This window comes from Gadus chalcogrammus, chromosome 13, assembly GCF_026213295.1.
Source record: "Gadus chalcogrammus isolate NIFS_2021 chromosome 13, NIFS_Gcha_1.0, whole genome shotgun sequence".
NCBI lineage: Eukaryota > Metazoa > Chordata > Actinopteri > Gadiformes > Gadidae > Gadus > Gadus chalcogrammus.
In genome coordinates, this window is record NC_079424.1 from 3,699,540 (window position 1) to 3,719,539 (window position 20,000).

Here is a 20,000-nt window from a genome sequence, read left to right on the forward strand (position 1 = left end):
CGCGGGTGAGAGGATCAGGGGTCAGGTAACCGTTAGAGGGTTAGTGTTAGACAGTTAGGGTGAGAGGGTGAAGGTTAGAGGGTGAGGTGCTACAGGTACCCCCCTCTGTATCAGTAGTGTAGTACCACGGCGGTAGGAGTGGAGACCGGTTCAGTACCTGGATGAGCCCGGCCGCAGGGTTCCGTCTCTTCTCAAAGTGTTTCTGACGATGCTGCTCCTGGACCTTCAGCGCAAAGCCTGAGCCAAGAATACCCTGGAGAGAGAGAGAGGGGGAGAGAGAGGGAGAGAGGGGGAGGAGAGAGAGAGGGAGGGGAGAGAGAGGGAGAGAGGGAGAGGGAGGGGGGGGGGGAAGAGAGAGAGAGGGAGGGAGGGAGGGAGGGAGGGGGAGAGAGAGAGAGAGAGAGAGAGAGAGAGAGAGAGAGAGAGAGAGAGAGAGAGAGAGAGAGAGAGAGAGAGAGAGAGAGAGAGAGGGGCAGAGAGAGAGAGAGACATTGAATGGTCTGGTTTGTATTAAGCTGGACTAGTTAGGAGGATCTATAGCTAAACCGGTTTAGTCTCTAGTTAAGAGGTCAACAGGTAAGCCTGGTCTCGTTAACAGGTCAACAGGTGAGGCTGGTCTAGTTAACAGGTGAGGCTGTTCCAGTTAACAGGTGAGGCTGGTCCAGTTAACAGGTGAGGCTGGTCTAGTCCACAGGTTAGCCTGGTCTAGTTAGCAGGTCAACAGGTAAGCCTGGTCTAGTTAACAGGTGAGGCTCACCGCTGGCAGGGCGAAGAAGGAGACTCCGATGAGGGTGAAGGTGGCAGCCAGCAGCCGTCCGTTCCAGGTGACCGGACACTTGTCCCCGTAGCCGATGGTCGTCAAGGTGATCTGACGCAGAACAAGTCAGATATAGTATATGCCTAGTTTATTTGGTATATACAGTTTAAGGGTAGTTTATATAGTATATTCGTAGTATATATAGTATATGCGTTGCATTTATGGTGTGTATATAGTATAAGTGTAGTATATATAGAATATGTGTAGTATATACGGTTTATGAGTAGTATATGGTATACGTGTAGTATAATATAAAGTAGATTTGTAGTATGTGTTGCATATAAAGTATGTTTGTAGTATACATGCTATGTTTTTAGTTAACAGAGTATGTTATAATTATACTATAAATGTAGTTTTATATAGTTTATGAGTAGTATACATAGTATAAAATAAGTGTAGTATTACCAGGCCCCACCAGAGGGCGTCGGCGTACGTCTCAAACTGATCGTTGTATTCCTTCTCCGCCAAGTAGACGAGGAAGCTGGCCAGGATCAGGCACAGGAAGCCGATGTACCACGCTGTGATCAGCTCCTACACAGGCACAGGCACACACACACACACACACACACACACACACACACACACACACACACACACACACACACACACACACACACACACACACACACACACACACACACACACACACACACACACACACACACACACACACACACGCGCGTGCTCGCACACACACATAGTCATACAGTTATGCAGCTCGTGAGTGGGTAGTTGGATGGGCCCCTTGCTGAGGGCGTAGTTTAGTGGGTGACCTTGCTGTGGTCATAGTGATTCAGTAGTTAGTTAGCATTTAGTCAGTAGTTAGTTATTACCCTGCTGTGGGCGTAGTGAGTCCGTAGTTAATCAGTAGTTAGTTGTTTAGTGGGTGACCTTGCTGTTGGCATAGTGAGTCAGTAGTTAGTCAGTAGTTAGTTAGTCAGTAGTTAGTTGGTTAGTTAGTACCTTGCTGTGGGCGTAGACCACGGAGCCCAGTAGCTTCCAGGTGCCCCCCCGGCGGGCCATGTAGTCAGCAGTTAGTTAGTCAGTAGTTAGTCAGTAGTTAGTTGGTTAGTTAGTACCTTGCTGTGGGCGTAGACCACGGAGCCCAGTAGCTTCCAGGTGCCCCCCCGGCGGTCCATGCGGATCATGCGGAGGATCTGCAGGAAGCGGAGGCTCCTGATGGCGGACGTGGCGAACACGTTCCCCTGGGTCCCGGCGGCGAGCACCGAGATGGAGGCGATCAGCACCATGATGTCTGGAGCACACGGTGCACAACACATGTTACACACAACACATGTTACACACAACACATGTTACACACAACACATGGTGCACAACGTGATCAGCACCATGATGTCTGGAGCACACGGTGCACAACGTGATCACATGGCACACACAACACATGTTACACACAACACATGTTACACACAACACATGGTGCACAAGGTGATCAGCATGTTACACACAACATATGTTACACACAACACATGGTGCACAACGTGATCAGCATGTTACACACAACACTTGTTATACACAACACATGGTGCACAACGTGATCAGCATGTTATATACAACACGTGTTACACACAACAGATGGTGCACAACGTGGTCAGCATGTTACACACAACACATGTTACACAACGTGATCAGCATGTTACACACAACACATGTTACACACAACACATGGTACACAACGTGATCAGCATGTTACACACAACAGATGGTAAACAACGTGATCAGCATGTTACACACAACACATGTTACACACAACACATGTTATACACAACATGATCCGCATGTTACACACAACACATGTTATACACAACATGATCAGCATGTTATACACAACAGATGGTACACAACGTGATCAGCATGTTAAACACAACACATGTTACACAACGTGATCAGCATGTTATACACAACACAAGTGTTATACACAACACAAGTTATACACAACACATGTTATAAAACATGATCAGCATGTTATACACAACAGATGGTACACAACATGATCAGCATATTATACACAAAACAGACAAACAGACAGACAGACAGACAGACAGACAGACAGACAGACAGACAGACAGACAGACAGGCAGACAGGCAGAAAGACAGACAGACAGACGGACGGACGGACGGACGGACGGACGGACAGACAGACAGACAGACAGACAGACAGGCAGACAGACCTATGACACAGAAGGGCTTCCTGGAGAACTTGAGTCTTCCTCTCCATCCTCGGTAGCGGCAGCAGCAGCCGGCCGCCCAGATCCTCACTATGTACTCTACCCCGAACACCACGATGGTGACCACCTCCTGCACACACACACACACACGCACGCACACGCACGCACGCACGCACGCACGCACGCACGCACGCACGCACGCACGCACGCACGCACGCACACACACACACACACACATCGTGCACAAACATACACAGACAATTAATAGTAGTAGTACAGTGGCAGTGGAGTATTTTTAAGCAGTAGTCCTACAGTAGTAATACATTGGTACAGTGAAATTGCAGGAGTATTGCAGTAGTTTACCAGTATATAAAGGGCGTCCTCTGAACTTTTCTCATATTCTCTGATGGTAGAAAACACAGAGAGGACGAGACAGGAGAGAACCAGCAAAAACCTGGAGAGAGAGAGAGAGAGAGAGAGAGAGAGAGAGAGAGAGAGAGAGAGAGAGAGAGAGAGAGAGAGAGAGAGAGATATGCTGACTTTGCCTTCCGGAGAGTTAAATTACAGGAAGTTGAAGCTGTTCCTTGGGGGAATCTTTACAGTGGGACACCTAGCTGGGTGGGTGTGTGTTTAGATCCTGTGTGTGTGTGTTTGTGTGTTTGTATGGATACTGTGCATGCGTCGAGCGTGTGTGTGTGTGTGCATGTGTTTGTGCGTGTGTGTGTGTGTGTGTGCTTGTGTGCGTGTGTGTTTGTATAGATCCTGTGTGTGTGTGTGTGTTTGTATAGATCCTGTGTGTGTGTGTTTGTATAGATCCTGTGTGTGTGTGTGTGTTTGTATAGATCCTGTGTGTGTGTGTTTGTATAGATCCTGTGTGTGTGTGTGTGTGTGTGTGTGTGTGTGCGTCCTACACGTAGGCATGGTAGATGAAGGCCCATCCCCGCGGACGCTCCAGGACGTTGTAGAGGAAGTTCTGCAGCCGGCGGTAGAGCGCGTTCCTCCTCTTGGGGGGGCGGCGGTGCCCCGACACGCTGGGACGGGGCTGCAGGGACCCCCGTGGGGCCTCGTCCCCCCCGCCGGCCCCGCGCACATCCCCCGCCTCCCCCACCTCTCCCTCTGCTACAACACACACACACACACACACACACACACACACACACACACACACACACACACACACACACACACACACACACACACACACACACACATATACCTCTGTTACAACACACACACATATAGCTCTGTTACAACACACACACACACACACACACACACACACACACACACACACACACACACACACACACACACACACACACACACATATACCTCTGTTACAACACACACACACACACACACACACACATATACCTCTGTTACAACACACACACATATAGCTCTGTTACAACACACACACACACACCTCTGTTACAACACACACACATATACCTCTGTTACAAAACACACACACATATACCTCTGTTACAACACACACACATATACCTCTGTTACAACACACACACACACATACCTCTGTTACAACACACACACATATACCTCTGTTACAACACACACACATATAGCTCTGTTACAACATACACACACACACACACACACACACACACATATACCTCTGTTATAACACATCCCTAACATATTCCTGTTATAACACCGTCCTAACATATACCTGTTATAACACAACCCTAACATATACCTGTTATAACACAACCCTAACATATACCTGTTATAACACAACCCTAACATATACCTGTTATTACACAACCCTAACATTAACTTGTTACAACACACCCCCAAACATTCACCTATGTCGCAACAAACCCCCAAACTTCCCCCTGTTACAACACCCCCCCACCATTAACCTGTCACAACACTGACGTCTTGGGAATCCATGTGGACTCAACTTTCTCTGGAAACACTGGCGGCCTGCAGCCACTGATTCATTAAATACACTAGATTAACGAACAACTCGGATTGCATTCCTGCCACAACTCAAGCCCTGTGAGTGGCCTCTGCATCGCTGTGGTCGGGGATGGTTGACCTACAAAGGTCTGAATTGCGCTACATAAAGGATGAACAGAGACGGCCCCACAACGGATCCTAGGGGAACCCCACTGAAATCAGCCCTAAAATCCAATAATAGTAGAACTGAGATTGTTCCAAGCGTATGTAATTTAAAACCTTTACAGAGGCGATCGGTGCTGTGCCGGGGTGGAATTGAAAGATGTCCACGTTGTTGTAGCATGTGCACACTCACGCACACGCACACACACACACACACACGCACACGCACACGCACACGCACACACACACACACACAGACTCAGACACACACACGCACACGAACACACAAACACACACACACACGCACACGCACACACACACACACACACACACACACACACACAGACACGCACACGAACACACACACACACACATACACACAGACTCAGACACACACACGCACACGAACACACACACACACACACACACACACGCACACGCACACACACACACACACACACACACACACACACAGACTCAGACACGCACACGCACACACACGCACACACACACACACACACACACAGACTCAGACACACACACGCACACACACGCACACACACACACACACATACATAAATGTAAACTAGAACTATATAATAATATCAATAATCTGGATAAATGTATACCTCTACTTATTATAACTACACTAAAAATACCATCAAGTATTTAACTCATCATTTTTAAATATACAAATAAATAACTAATATAAAACTATTCAAATATTAAATAAATTAGTAACCAATAAATTACTTCAATATTTCACAATGAGATAGCACTATCAATATAGAACTATTGAATACAGAACTACAGTCTACCTTGTGGTAGATTTTCAACATAAACATCTACATGTCTTACTGCAGGCCTACAAGGACCTACAGTGTTTTCTGCTGCCTACGCAGGGTATCAATAATTCCATCAACCATCAATACAGGCTGTGGGCTAACATTATTATTGTTATTATCAATGATTAAATTATGAACGATAACAGCTTCCGTGCATAATCGATGCGTTTGTGTGATAAATATCCGGGACGTGATGAATGATGGATAGTATCGGGTACCTGCTATGAGCAGAGCTCCGTCTCGGTGAGACTCAGTCCCCCCGGCCTCCAGCCCAACGAAGCCCACCTTCAGCTTCTTCTGGTCGGCTTGGGCGTCTGGGAACACCCCGCCGTTCCGGGACTTGTGAACCATGCTTCCGCCGGCAGAACGACACCGGGGATGGAGACACCAGCACCCGAACCAGCACCCGCCTAGTGTCCACGGAGAAACCACATCGATATGATCAGCGGACCTGGAGGAAGCCTAATGATACATGATGCACAGCGGTCCAGAAGCATCACAACCCGCGGCGAAAGGAGAGGAGGAGAGGAGGAGAGAGAGGTAGAGTGAGAGAGGTGGAGAGAGAGAGAGAGAGAGAGAGAGAGAGAGAGAGAGAGAGAGAGAGAGAGAGAGAGAGAGAGAGAGAGAGAGAGAGAGAGATGGAGAGGTGGAGAGAGAGAGAGATGGAGAGGTGGAGAGAGAGAGAGTGAGAGAGGTGGAGAGAGAGAGAGGTGGAGAGAGAGAGAGTGAGAGAGGTGGAGAGAGAGAGACACAGAGAGAGAGAGAGAGAGAATGTAAGAGAGAGGAAGATGCCAGGTGGGACGGCAGAATTAATTATCAGCATTATTCTATTTCACCTTGCCGACATCCTGTCACGTGACTCAGTCAGATTGAAAACAAATATGGTTATACACACACAAACATGTAGAGTAAATAATATAATATATATAATTTTATGAAATATAATCTGTAAAATATATATATATATGTATACATTTTTATATATACAGTATATTATATATATCATATATCAAAATGTGTGAAATATAATAAATATCATTTTATGAAATATAATATATTTATCATTATGTGTAAATCATCATCACCTGGGTCAATATAACTATACTTTGACAATCAGTTATATAACTATTAATGTGTTTTATCCTTATATTGAGCTTTATTAATAACAGCCCTATAATTAATAACATATCAAATAGCATATTATAGATTATTAACAGCCCTATCATATCAAGTATATTAGATACATTAACATCCTACGATTACATTCCAAATAGAATACTGTATATTTATTAATGAGAACCCTATCATCACAACACGTATAATACTATTGATACTTTTATAACATGTATAATAATAGTATACTTTATAAATAAGAGGCATCATAACTCACCATAAAGATATTATAGAGACTTTATTAATAACAGCCATTTCATTATAACATGTATAACCCTATAGTCTCGAACAGCCCTATCATTATAACACACCATATTGAATACTATAGATCCTCATGATATATAATAATGGGGTATCAAAACCCTATGATGATTCTAGCTTTCTATCTCTGCAGCTCCTTCTGCTGCAGACTTCAACACCAGGAGAGCTGATCTCCTCTTCCTCCTCCTGCTGCAGACTTCAACACCAGGAGAGCTGCTCTCCTCTTCCTCCTGCAGTCTTAAATACCAGGAGAGCTGCTCTCCTCTTCCTCCTGCAGTCTTAAATACCAGGAGAGCTGATCTCCTCTTCTTCCTCCTCCTCTTGCTGCAGACTTCAACACCAGGAGAGCTGATCTCCTCTTCCTCCTCCTGCTGCAGACTTCAACACCAGGAGAGCTGATCTCCTCTTCCTCCTCCTGCTGCTGCAGACTTCAACACCAGGAGAGCTGATCTCCTCTTCCTCCTCCTCCTGCTGGTGCAGTCTTAAACACCAGGAAGGTTGACCTCCTCCTCCATCTTCTTACTACTCCTCCTCCTTCTCCTTCAAACTTTTAACACCAGTAGGGTTGATCTCCTTCTCCTGCAGTCTTAAAACAACAAGAGAGCTGATCTCTTCCTCCTCCTCCTTCAGTCTTAAAAACACCAGTAGGGTTGATCTCCTCCTCCTCCTCCTCCGCTAGGAGCGTATCCAGCCGTCCTGTATCTGCTGGCTCTTGCGGTTCTCTCCAGTCTCCTCCAACTCCTTCTTATTCTCCTCCTGCTCCTTCTGGTCCGCCTGCTTCAGCTTCTCCTCCACCTCCTCAGGCACCTCCACCTCCAGCAGGTTCTCCATGCCCTCCTCCGGCTCGTCCCCGATCAGAACCTTCAGACAGGGAGACATCGTACTGGGTTGTGACCTCTCTTTCTCTCGATATAGAACTAGAACATATAGATGTAGATGCATCTTTATTTATCACACGGCTCTTCTCAATGCTGTGCAACGTTCCGATCACTTGCGTGGGCCTTCCCGACCTCCGGCGGTGAACCATCTTTTGATAATTGACCGCTGCTAAGCATGCAATGACCGCTGTCGAGGAAAGTGGATTATTTTGCCACTGATTCTCGTCTTTGGTACGACTCCGCTAGTAGTCCGGTAACTTAGCAACCCCATTGCATTCGGTTGCTAAGCGACTTCAACGCATTTGGCGGACTATATCTCGGCGGATTAACACTATTAACGGTACTTAGTAAATTTTTTTCGTTTTGGCCAGTAGCCGTGTAATGGCTACCTTCATGGCGAGGCAAGACACCCCCGCTTTGCGTCGGTGTCCGGTTCGCCCTGTCGGGTCTTATTTTCCCGATAACGACCGGTGTTCTATACATTATCCCTAACATAACCTTTAGCCTACCCAGCACCTCCCACCCGACCCCCCTGCCCCCCGGGGGCTACTCCGGTCTACTCTGGCCTTCATCAGGTCTGCGTGTCCTGGGGGATTTCCAGGATTGCCACAGAAGACTTCTGTGATTTACGGTCCCAGGAGCGGGTGGGTTAACGGATAACGCTCCGGGGATCGGGCCGTGGATGAAACCATCTTCATTGTGTGGGGGGGGGGGGGGGGGGGGGGGACTGACTTGGGGAGACTGAAGTGGGGGAGACTGACTTGGGGAGACAGACTTGGGGGGACTGAAGTGGGGGAGACTGAAGTGGGGGAGACTGAAGTGGGGGAGACTGAAGTGGGGGAGACTGAAGTGGGGGAGACTGAAGTGGGGGAGACTGACTTGGGGGGAGACTGACTTGGGGGAGACTGACTTGGGGGAGACTGACTTGGGGGAGACTGACTTGGGGTGTCTTGACGGATGCCTGCTTGTTCAGGTATCAGCCTAGTATGTGTGGGTCCTAGGTGCTTGAGTTTTATATATTATTCTACATAATATTATATATCGTGATGCTTTTAACCTTCATATTAGATTATTATATTTCTATATAATGAAATCATATAATGTATTTTTGTATCATGCATAATTTATGTATGATCATATATTGAGCAAGGAATTATATTATTGACGACTGATCATAAATTGAAGACATCATCATTTATTGATTGAAGTATTGATTACCTGCACCAGGTTCTCGCAGGCTGCACTGACGTTTGCGTCCTTCTCCCAGCGATGGAGCTCTCGTATGATTGGATAAACGTTGTTCTTCTTCAGCGTCTGCCGTCCAGGTTTAGTTGCTGTTAACTACAGAACAAGACAGTTAGTGAAGATTTAGTTGTTTCATTTATTACAGAACAACCAGTAAATGTTACGCCACTAGTAGTGTTCGTACCAGTGAGGTCCTACCAGTAGCTGTGTTCGTACCAGTGAGGTCCTACCAGTAGTAGTTTTAGTACCAGTAAGATCACACCAGTAGCAGTGTTTGTACCATCAGAGGTTGTACCAGTAGTACCATTGGAAACGTTAGTACCAGTATTGGTTGTACCAGTAGCAGTAATAGTACCAGTAAGGTCACACCAGTAGCAGTACCATCAGAGGTTGTACCAGTAGAGGTGTCAATGCAACCAGTCGTACCAGTAGCAGTGTTAGTACCAGTAGGAGTGTCAATACAACCAGTCGTACCAGTAGCAGGGTTTCCAGCAGTAACTTGCGGATGTCCGGGTCCTGCTCCCTGGCCTTGTCATCGGGGAGGTACTGGAGGTCCACAGGAAGTCCTGATACCCCAGACAACGAGGTCCGGTCCAGACCCAGAAGACGTTTAAGAAGGTTTCAGTGTGAGTGGGAACAGGTTTGAGAACAGAGGGTAGATCTAGAGCAGGTAGATCTAGAGCAGGTAGATCTAGGGGAGGAGCTAGATCTAGAATAGGTAGATCTAGAGGAGGAGCTAGATCTAGAGCAGGAGGATCAAGAGGAGGTAGATCTAGATGAGGAGCTAGATCTAGAATAGGTAGACCTAGAGGAGGAGGTAGATCTAGGAGGAGCTAGAACTAGAGCAGGTAGATCTAGAGGAGGAGGAGGGGGGCAATCTAGGGAGGCAGATCTAGACGAGGAGGACGTAAATCTAGAGGAGGTAGATCTAAAGGAGCTAGATCTAGAGGAGGACGGAGATCTAGAGGAGGTAGATCTAGGGGAGGTAGATCTAGAGCAGGTAGATCTAGAGGAGGAGGAGGGGGCAATCTAGGGAGGTAGATCTAGACGAGGAGGACGTAGATCTAGAGGAGGAGGGGGCAATCTAGAGGAGGACGTAGATCTAGAGGAGGTAGATCTAGACGAGGAGGACGTAAATCTAGAGGAGGTAGATCTAAAGGAGCTAGATCTAGACGAGGAGGGGGTAGATCTAGAGGACGTGGATCTAGAGGAGGAGTGGGTAGATCTAGAGGAGGTAGATCTAGACGAGGAGGGGATAGATCTAAAGGGGGTAGATCTAGGAGGTAGATCTAGAAGAGGAGGGGGTAGATCTAGAGGGGGTAGATCTAGAGGAGGTAGATCCAGACGAGGAGGTAGATCCAGACGAGGAGGACGTAGATCTAGAGGAGGAGGTGTACCTTCGTTCTCCTCCTCACTGAGTTCTTCTGGTCCGGCTAACGGCAGCAGGAGGAATGGAAGCACGTCCGCATCGTCACCCAGCATCCAATCATGACAAGCTGCACAGAATGACATCATCACTCAGCAGCCAATCATGAGATGCTACACAGATTGACATCATCACCTATGCATTGTAGTATGTTTATAGTGTGTATTTTAAGGAGTATAATAGTGAGTTACTGTAGTGGAGGCAGAAGTTGTGTTGTAGTATGTCTAGTGTGTTTTATAGTGTGTGTATTGTAATGGTGAGTATAATAGTGAGTTACCGTGGTCGAGGCAGCAGTTGCGTATCGTTGCGATGACTCCACCCCTCCTGGTGGCCGACGCCTCGTAGCTGAGAAATGGCAACAACCTCTTGATGACACACCTAGGACACACACACACACACACACACACACACACACACACACACACACACACACACACACACACACACACACACACACACACACACACACACACACACACACACACACACACACACTACAATTATCAGCTTTATTAGTACACATTATTTTAGACATGTTTGGGTCCAGGATGGTTGTGTGGTTCATTACCACATCACTTTCACATCATTATCACATCCCTATGACATCATTATCACATCCCTAGGACATTATCATATCACTATCACATCCCTATGACATCACTATCATATCCCTATGACATCATTATCATATCACTATCACATCCCTATGACATCACTATCATATCCCTATGACATCATTATCATATCACTATCACATCCCTATGACATTATCATATCACTATCTTATCGCTATCACATCGTTATCGCACCAGACCTGTGGGGGTCCAGCATGACGGCGCGGTGGTCGGGGAGCTGGCTGAGGTTGGACAGCAGGGGGCCCAGGTAGTGCAGCGACGCCATCTTGTTGAACCCTTCAGTACAGAACATGTCCACCAGCTGCGCCACGCTCACTTCCTGCTGCACCATCGCCTGCACAGGAAACAGGAAGTAGACTACTATTGACGCAAGGAACCCACCTAGAGAACAGTTTGGGGGTACACCCACCTAGAGGACTGTTTGGAGGTACACCCACCTAGAGGTCGGTTTGGGGGTGACCCCCACCTAGAGGAGGGTTTGGGGGTACACCCACCTAGAGGACAGTTTGGGGGAACACCCACCTGGAGGAGGGTTTGGGGGTACACCCACCCAGGAGATGGTTTGGGGGAACACCCACCCTGGAGATGGTTTGGGGGTACACCCACCCTGGAGATGGTTTGGGGGTACACCCACCTAGAGGACAGTTTGGGAGTGACCCCCACCTGGAGGAGGGTTTGGGGGTACACCCACCCAGGAGATGGTTTGGGGGTACACCCATCCTTGAGATGGTTTGGGGGTACACCCACCTGGAGGAGGGTTCGGGGGTACCCCCACCTAGAGGACAGTTTGGGAGTGACCCCCACCTGGAGGAGGGTTTGGGGGTACACCCACCTTGGAGACGGTGTTGCAGGTGGGACGGTGGCGGGTCAGGTTGGAGAGGATTGTGCAGATTTGGTCCGTGAACATGAACTGTGGATCCTGGAGGTTCTTCAACAAACCAGGAAGAACATTGGCTCGATTCACCAACACCTGGAGACAGAGAGGGAGAGGGGGGAGAGACAGGCTAAATAGAGACAGAGGGACCTTATAGTGAGGGAGTGTGTGTGTGTGTCACACACTACAGTGCACTACTTACTAGGGCGTCACCATATTGTCCAGAGAAATCTGGTTACCTTGTTACATAGTGCACTACTTCATACCCACAATCCACCATACAAGCGTTACAACTGATGTAGGGCTGGGAGATTAATCGAAAAATTAACATAATCGAGTTTTCAATTATTATAATTTTTCCTTTTTTTTATAAATGTTTTATAGAAATAACAAAATAATCGTGATTATGATTTTTTTCTATATCCGGACAGCCCTAAACTGAAGTACACTTATTGCCTCACTATATGCCATGATGCAAAGCAGTTTTTGCCCAATGTTTGATTGGGATTATGCTTTCTTTACACCGATTCATGCATGATGAGGTCTGAGGACCTAAATCCTGACGGGGTGACGTGCTCTCTCTCTGACACAGAGGCATGTTCGTACTTGGCGGCCGGAGTTACACCATGATTTGACCAAAGAACCAAGCCTAGCCCGATCCGGGGATTGGGCTTGGCTTCTACACGTCGACACGTTTAAATCATCTACTCAGAAATGCCTCCTCGATCGTGTAACTCAGACCGCAAAGTAGGCCCATCCCTCGCTGTCAGAGAGAGAGAGCATCAACCCACATCAGGATTTATGTCTCCTGTCCTCATCAAGCTCATCTCCTCCGGCTGCGTCTGATTCCCCGGTGAGCCGACGCCCAAGGCCTCCGCCTGCAGTCGATGATAAGCCATGCCGCCCACACCACACACCACAGGAGTGGTCAATAAATAGGCAATAGGATGTGAGGGAACGAGTGGTCCACAGTTTCGCATAAACTCCCTCCATAACCTCCCAAAGGGAAAGCCCTTCTACTGGGAGAGAATGTAAGACAGCAGCAACCCGGCAGTTTGTATCAGAACAGTTTGTACCAAGAAAGAAACGTTTCCCTATGAAAAAGAGCCAATAAAAGAGAGGGGGACAGTAAATAATAATAATAATCGATTTAATTTATATAGCGCTTTTCTGGACACTCAAAGTGCTTTACAGTGAAGGGGGGGACCTCACTATCCACCACCAATGTGTAGAACCCACTTGGGTGATGCACGGCAGCCAGTCGGCGCCAGAATGCTCACCACACTCTCCAGCTTGAGGTGGAGAGTGAGGGAATTAATGATCAGCCAATTATACAGTAAAGCATGTTGGTGTGTATGTTTTCAATTATATACTTCTTAATCCAGAAAGAGATTCCTATACAAGTTTGTCAACGCTAACTAGCATCGAACAGGATATACTAAGGCTACCAGGAAGTGGCCAACAGGAAGCAGGCGGACAGGAAGTAGGTCATCACCTGGTGGAGCTTCTCGTCTGCAGAAGCGTTGATGAGGATGAGGTAGCACTCCTTGGCGATGGCGTTGGAGGGGTCGGAGGTCAGGGAGGAGACGGCCACCAGGAGGTCGGGGTTAGTGAGGAGGTGGCGCAGGCCCTCCCTGATGAGGTGGAGGCCGGAGGGTTAGCCGATGTAGCTTCTCGGACACTCGTAGCATAATAACACCACGGTTGTAACGCATTTCATACACAACGATGCCGTTAGCTTAAAGAAAGTATCACAAAGTGGCCGTTGGTGATAATGGGGATAACTCACCCCTCCTCCTGTATAGTGTACAAGATAAAGTCCTCTCCCACCCCCCCCGACGGTAATTAGAGGAAAATTAAGGATTTCTGTTGTCCATCACTTTAACTTTAACGATATGTTCTTCTTTATGTACTTACAATTGGTAATTACAAACGACAGGAGACACACACACTAACCCTCTGCACACACGAGCACACACCTGTTTCCAGACAGGCCCAAGAGGTAGTCGGTGGCATGACCTTTGACATCCGGACGTGTTTCAGGAGTCAGGAAGGAGAGCAGCTCATCGACGTCCATTACCCAAAATTCACTGCAACACCTGCTGAGGAACACAACCATAAGTAGTAGAAGCGGTACTAATAGAGCTAGCTTGTATATAATCTGTTTCTTTTGTGGTAAGGTAAGTCTAAATAAACCTCTATAGAATCAAGGTGTGATGGGTGTACTGCTAGTTATGTGTTAAATAATGGCTATGTTTGGTGTGTCTATGGCCTGTCCTTTTGAGGAGCAAAACTGTTCATCCCTACCTCCCCTGTCCGACCAGACTTTCCTTAACTATAATAATGGTTTCACTGGGCAGCTCCCAGTAGAATCAGAAGCAGACATTCGTTGTACGGGGGGCAGCTTCCAGTAGAGTCAGTAGCAGACTGTGGTGGTAATTGGCAGCCAACATTAGAACCAGTGGCAAATTGGTTTTTCTGGGCAGCTCCTAGTGTAACCAGAAGCTGACTATAACGAGTAGATGACTGATGTGACCGTTACTGGGCTGAGTGCAAGTCATTGTGACCAATTGTATTCTAAATTCAACAACTCCATATGAACAAATCAAACAAACCCTAGACTTAAAATATGGAATAATAGAATAGATATAGATATGGATATAGCTAAAATATCTTTATATACACAGATATAGATAGCATATCTTTATTTTAAGAGCGATTTCTACGATTTTCTAGTGGACTCACCGCGTGTCTGCGACGCCGCACGTGAAGCAAAGGAAACTTCCGTGTTATGATTTGTGGCTCCGCCCCTTCGCACCGAAGCTACAAAATAAAGCGTCGCTTATAACGGGATGAATAATATTCGGATTTAATATACGGGTTAAATGCTACAGTTGGTTACTTCACCGTGTTGCATATTTTGTTGTAATTTGTATATATGTATATTATTCATCAGCCATACATAGTATGACTGATGAGTATATAAAATCACCATTGCTAACGGAAAACTTGAAGCTGACGCTGATTGTATCATGATGTTTTATTCATTTTTTCTACAAAAACACAGTTCAGATTATGCTCTTGTATAAAAATGAAGGCACACAGATGTGTATACACACACACACACACACACACACACACACACACACACACACACACACACACACACACACACACACACACACACACACACACAGGGATACATTTGGGCGAGTGGCGATGGGGTGGTGTTGGGGTATAGTGTGGTCTTAGGGTGGTGTTGGGGTATAGAGTGGTGATGGGGTGGTGTTGGGGTATAGAGTGGTGATGGGGTGGTGTTGGGGTATAGAGTGGTCTTAGGGTGGTGTTGGGGTATAGAGTGGTGATGGGGTGGTGTTGGGGTATAGTGTGGTCTTAGGGTGGTGTTGGGGTATAGAGTGGTCTTAGGGTGGTGTTGGGGTATAGAGTGGTCTTAGGGTGGTGTTGGGGTATAGAGTGGTCTTAGGGTGGTGTTGGGGTATAGAGTGGTCTTAGGGTGGTGTTGGGGTATAGAGTGGTCTTAGGGTGGTGTTGGGGTATAGTGTTCTTAGGGTGGTGTTGGGGTATAGAGTGGTCTTAGGGTGGTGTTGGGGTATAGAGTGGTCTTAGGGTGGTGTTGGGGTATAGAGTGGGCTTTGGGTGGTGTTGGGGTATAGAGTGGTCTTAGCGTGGTGGTGAGGTATCCAGTGGTGTTAAAGTGTGGAGCGCTGTTAGGGTGGTGTTGGGGTATCCAGTGGTGTTAAGGTGTGGAGCGGTGTAAGGGTGGTGTTGGGGTGTCCGGTGGCGTCGGGTGGTGTCGGGGTTAGATCAACATGGCGTCCGTCTCCTGACGTCGTGACGGGACGAAGGTTTCTTTGGTGAACTCAAGCCGACCGTCGAGCTCCACCAACGTTCTGCTCACAGTCGTCACCGTCCGGCCGGTCGAGGGAACCTTTGGGCGAGGACATCCTTCCTCGGAGAACGTCAGCGAGAGTTCAAAACGTCTGAATAATTTATACACATAAACACTTACAACTCGGCAATGTTTTCCATTGTTCATATTCTTCATATAGCCATTTCTGTCTGCTTCGTGATGAAATGATAGCCAGCAAGGCGATGCAGACCAGACCAAAACCATTGTGTTATTGTGAGTAACGCTTGGTTCTTGGTCTAAGCAACTGAATATAAATCTGCTACCTAGAAGACTTCACTCAATATTCATGTATTTACGTAGTTGTGATGACTTTATAATCACGTGTTACTTGGATGTGCTCATTTAATATTCATGTGATACGAAAATGTGATGACTTTAAAATCATGAGTTCACTTGGACGAGTTGTGATCGCTCTAGGCTATCAAGGCACATCGTGATAATAGTGAATGGAGAGAGTAACAGGTTGTGCCGGCTGGTGTTGGAGACACAACAGGTGAAGCTGGGTGGCGCCGGCTGGTGTTGGAGACACAACAGGTGAAGCTGGGTGGCGCCGGCTGGTGTTGGAGACACAACAGGTGAAGCTGGGTGGTGCCGGCTGGTGTTGGAGACACAACAGGTGAAGCTGGGTGGTGCCGGCTGGTGTTGGAGACACAACAGGTGAAGCTGGGTGGTGCTGGTTGTTGTTGGAGCTCCCGACGGTCGCGGTTTCGCTCTCCTTGAAAGGAGCCGTTCTAATTCTTTGGTCCTCCTGTGGGCGGACAGGGCCCCCCCTCTGTGGGACCGCTCGAGGTGGGGTCAGGTTTTGGGTGGGGTCATGTTTTGGGTGGTGTCAGGTGTGCAGGGTGATCTTGTGCTCTTGGGCCAGGCGGTGGATGATCTGGGTTTCGTACTCGGCGCTGTGGACGCCCGTCTTCCTGAAGGCGCCCGCGAAGCGGTTCTCCTCCCAGTAGTGGTGCCAGTTCCCGTCCTTGTCCGCCCCGTAGCCATACAGAGACACCTGCAGACAGACGGGGCAGACAGGGAGAGAGACGGGTAGGGAGACAGACGGACAAGTAGGTCAGTCAGACAGAGAGATACAGTGCAGTGTAGAACATTCTGCATGAATAGAAAACTCAACGCAGCACTACACAAGCATATGTAGAATTAGTAGGTAGGTAGATATAGGGAGGTACAGTAGACAGATAGGTGGAATAGACAGGTAGGTACAGTAGACAGGTAGGTGCAGTAGACAGGTAGGTACAGTAGACATGCAGGTACATTAGACACGTAGGAGCAGGAGACGGGTAGGAACATAAGACAGGTAATTACAGGAGACAGGTAGGAACAGGAGACAGGTAGGTACAGGAGCCAAACAGGTACAGTGGGTACAGCAGACAGGTACCTGGTCACAGGTGTGCAGGGCGAAGATGAGGGCCACCAGGCCGGTGGAGGGGTAGCGACCGTGACGCTCTGTCCAGTGGTCATGACAGTACTTAAAGAACTCTGGATTCACCACCAACACCTGCAGACAGACGGGTAGACAGACAGACGGGTCATGACAGTACTTAAAGAACTCTGGATTCACCACCAACACCTGCAGACAGACGGGTAGACAGACAGACGGGTCATGACAGTACTTAAAGAACTCTGGATTCACCACCAACACCTGCAGACAGACGGGTAGACAGACAGACGGGTCATGACAGTACTTAAAGAACTCTGGATTCACCACCAACACCTGCAGACAGACAGGTAGACAGACAGACAGGTCATGACAGTACTTAAAGAACTCTGGATTCACCACCAACACCTGCAGACAGACGGGTAGACAGACAGACAGGTCATGGCATTACTTAAAGAACTCTGGATTCACCACCAACACCTGCAGACAGACGGGTAGACAGACAGACAGGTCATGGCATTACTTAAAGAACTCTGGATTCACCACCAACACCTGCAGACAGACGGGTAGACAGACAGACAGGTCATGGCATTACTTAAAGAACTCTGGATTCACCACCAACACCTGCAGACAGACGGGTAGACAGACAGACGGGTCATGGCATTACTTAAAGAACTGGATTCACCACCAACACCTGCAGACAGACAGGTCATGACAGCACTTAAAGGACTCTGGATTCACCACCAACCCCTGCAGACAGACGGGTAGACAGACAGACAGCTCATGACAGTACTTAAAGAACTCTGGATTCACCACCAACACCTGCAGACAGACAGGTCATGACAGTACTTAAAGGACTCTGGATTCACCACCAACCCCTGCAGACAGACGGGTAGACAGACAGACAGCTCATGACAGTACTTAAAGAACTGGATTCACCACCAACACCTGCAGACAGACAGGTAGACAGACAGGTTGCTGAGGTAGGAAGAGCGTGTAGAGACACAGGCTCAGAGAGTCAATCATTTAGGGTTTACTGAGGACAACATTTAGCATGGGGGTAATCAGACAGACAAAGGGTTAGGCACCCAGTGGACAGACAGACAGGCGAATAGACAGACTGGCGGGCAGACAGACAGGCGTGGGTTTGGCACCAGGCGGGTAGAGAGACAGGTGGGGGTTTGGCAACAGGCGGATAATCATACAGACGGGTGTTTGGCACCCAGTGGATAGACAGACAGGTGGGGGTGTGGCACAAGGCCAGGTAGTCAAGACAGGCGGGTAGACAGACAGGCGGGATTTCGGCACCCGGCGGGTAATCAGACACACTGGGAGACAGACAGACAGGGTTTTGGCATGGATGATGAATGGATGATGAGGGTGAGGGTGAGACACACTGACCAACGCTAGGAGGACGAGGTGGACGGCCTGACACCAACAGGGAGACAGGTGGAGAGACAGACAGAGACAGTCAAGTAGAGAGACGGAGGGGTAGACAGACCGATGGACTGACAGGCCTGTTGGGATGCCTACCTTATCTTTATCTGCTTTAACTCTGTCCTTCACTCTCATATAGGTCCTACACACGCACACGCACACACACACACACACACACACACACACACACACACACACACACACACACACACACACACACACACACACACGAACAGACACACGCACACACACGCACACACACACACACACACACACACACACAGACACACACACGCAAAAAAGGTGAGGTGTTTCCATGGTAACATAAATAAGAGATAATCAACTACGGCCCATTTTGAAATATATGAACAGAAATGATAATGCATGCATGCGTATTATCTCACCATATTATTATACATATATTGATGTGAAGTCATGTATGACATGGTGATGTGATGTCATATATGACATGGTGATGTTACATACGACATGGTGATGTGATGTCATATGTTACATGGTGATGGTTCCAGTAGACACGGTGGTGTGGTGTCATATATTACATGGTGATGGTGCCAGTAGACAGGGCGCTGGTTAACCACTGCAGGTCTCGGATCTTAAAGGGCAGTAGCACCAGGCTGGCTCCGCCCACGATGTCAACGGCACTCTCCGGGTACAGGAAGTGATGCGTTGTTCTGTTTCCTACATCCTCCTCAAATCCTGAGGTCACCGCCTTGTTCATCCTACAGACAGACACGCAGACAGTGTCACGGACCAACAGACAGATGGACACACACACACACACACACACACACACACACACACACAC

General features: G+C 47.9%; 3 protein-coding genes across 6 annotated transcripts in view; all 3 read right to left on the minus strand.

Annotated features, from left to right (window-relative positions):
* The window catches only part of LOC130402281 (potassium voltage-gated channel subfamily KQT member 2-like), a 14,915-nt gene extending 8,631 nt beyond the window's left edge, over positions 1-6,284 (minus strand). The window contains exons 1-8 of the mRNA XM_056606425.1: positions 6,154-6,284; positions 3,915-4,079; positions 3,367-3,457; positions 3,007-3,133; positions 1,897-2,072; positions 1,223-1,348; positions 758-868; positions 158-253 (exon numbers count right to left, since the gene is read on the minus strand). Coding sequence (XP_056462400.1) covers positions 158-253; positions 758-868; positions 1,223-1,348; positions 1,897-2,072; positions 3,007-3,133; positions 3,367-3,457; positions 3,915-4,079; positions 6,154-6,284 — 1,023 coding nt within the window. The remainder of the gene's footprint in view (positions 1-157; positions 254-757; positions 869-1,222; positions 1,349-1,896; positions 2,073-3,006; positions 3,134-3,366; positions 3,458-3,914; positions 4,080-6,153) is intronic.
* Positions 6,285-7,337: 1,053 nt separating this feature from the next.
* Positions 7,338-15,253, minus strand: hgh1 (HGH1 homolog (S. cerevisiae)). Of its 3 annotated transcripts, none has more exons than XM_056605997.1 (10): positions 15,171-15,253; positions 14,405-14,524; positions 13,921-14,059; positions 12,384-12,521; positions 11,731-11,885; positions 11,194-11,294; positions 10,888-10,986; positions 9,965-10,056; positions 9,464-9,586; positions 7,338-8,228 (listed from the first exon to the last, which is right to left on the minus strand). In XM_056605997.1, the coding sequence occupies exons 2-10, from the start codon at positions 14,500-14,502 to the stop codon at positions 8,043-8,045; spliced, it is 1,131 nt and encodes a 376-aa protein (XP_056461972.1). In that variant the 5' UTR covers positions 14,503-14,524; positions 15,171-15,253; the 3' UTR covers positions 7,338-8,042. The 3 variants fall into 3 exon arrangements, with proteins under 3 accessions (XP_056461972.1, XP_056461974.1, XP_056461973.1); XM_056605999.1 differs by having other exon boundaries at positions 7,344-8,228; positions 14,405-14,527; positions 15,171-15,209; XM_056605998.1 differs by lacking the exon at positions 15,171-15,253 and adding an exon at positions 14,733-15,148 and having other exon boundaries at positions 7,344-8,228.
* Positions 15,254-16,162: 909 nt separating this feature from the next.
* Positions 16,163-20,000, minus strand: part of st3gal8 (ST3 beta-galactoside alpha-2,3-sialyltransferase 8) — a 13,250-nt gene continuing 9,412 nt past the window's right edge. Inside the window, exons 6-9 of one of the 2 annotated variants that reach the window (XM_056606001.1) lie at positions 19,735-19,914; positions 19,271-19,316; positions 17,738-17,857; positions 16,163-17,353 (exon numbers count right to left, since the gene is read on the minus strand). In XM_056606001.1, the coding sequence (XP_056461976.1) occupies positions 17,186-17,353; positions 17,738-17,857; positions 19,271-19,316; positions 19,735-19,914 (514 nt within the window). In that variant the 3' untranslated portion in view covers positions 16,163-17,185. Of the gene's footprint in view, positions 17,354-17,737; positions 17,858-18,152; positions 18,560-19,270; positions 19,317-19,734; positions 19,915-20,000 lie in introns of those variants that run through there. The other variant, XM_056606002.1, reaches the window with a different exon arrangement.

What these genes read in the sequence shown, in the direction of transcription:
- hgh1 (XM_056605997.1), bottom strand. Translation starts at nt 14,502, where the DNA reads ATGGACGTCGATGAGCTGCTCTCCTTCCTGACTCCTGAAACACGTCCG. An exon ending in GTCATGCTGGACCCCCACAG is followed by an intron (nt 11,295 to 11,730) that starts GTCTGGTGCGAT and finishes TGTGTGTCCTAG; the next exon opens with GTGTGTCATCAAGAGGTTGT. An exon ending in CAGTGAGGAGGAGAACGAAG is followed by an intron (nt 10,057 to 10,887) that starts GTACACCTCCTC and finishes CTGGGGTATCAG; the next exon opens with GACTTCCTGTGGACCTCCAG.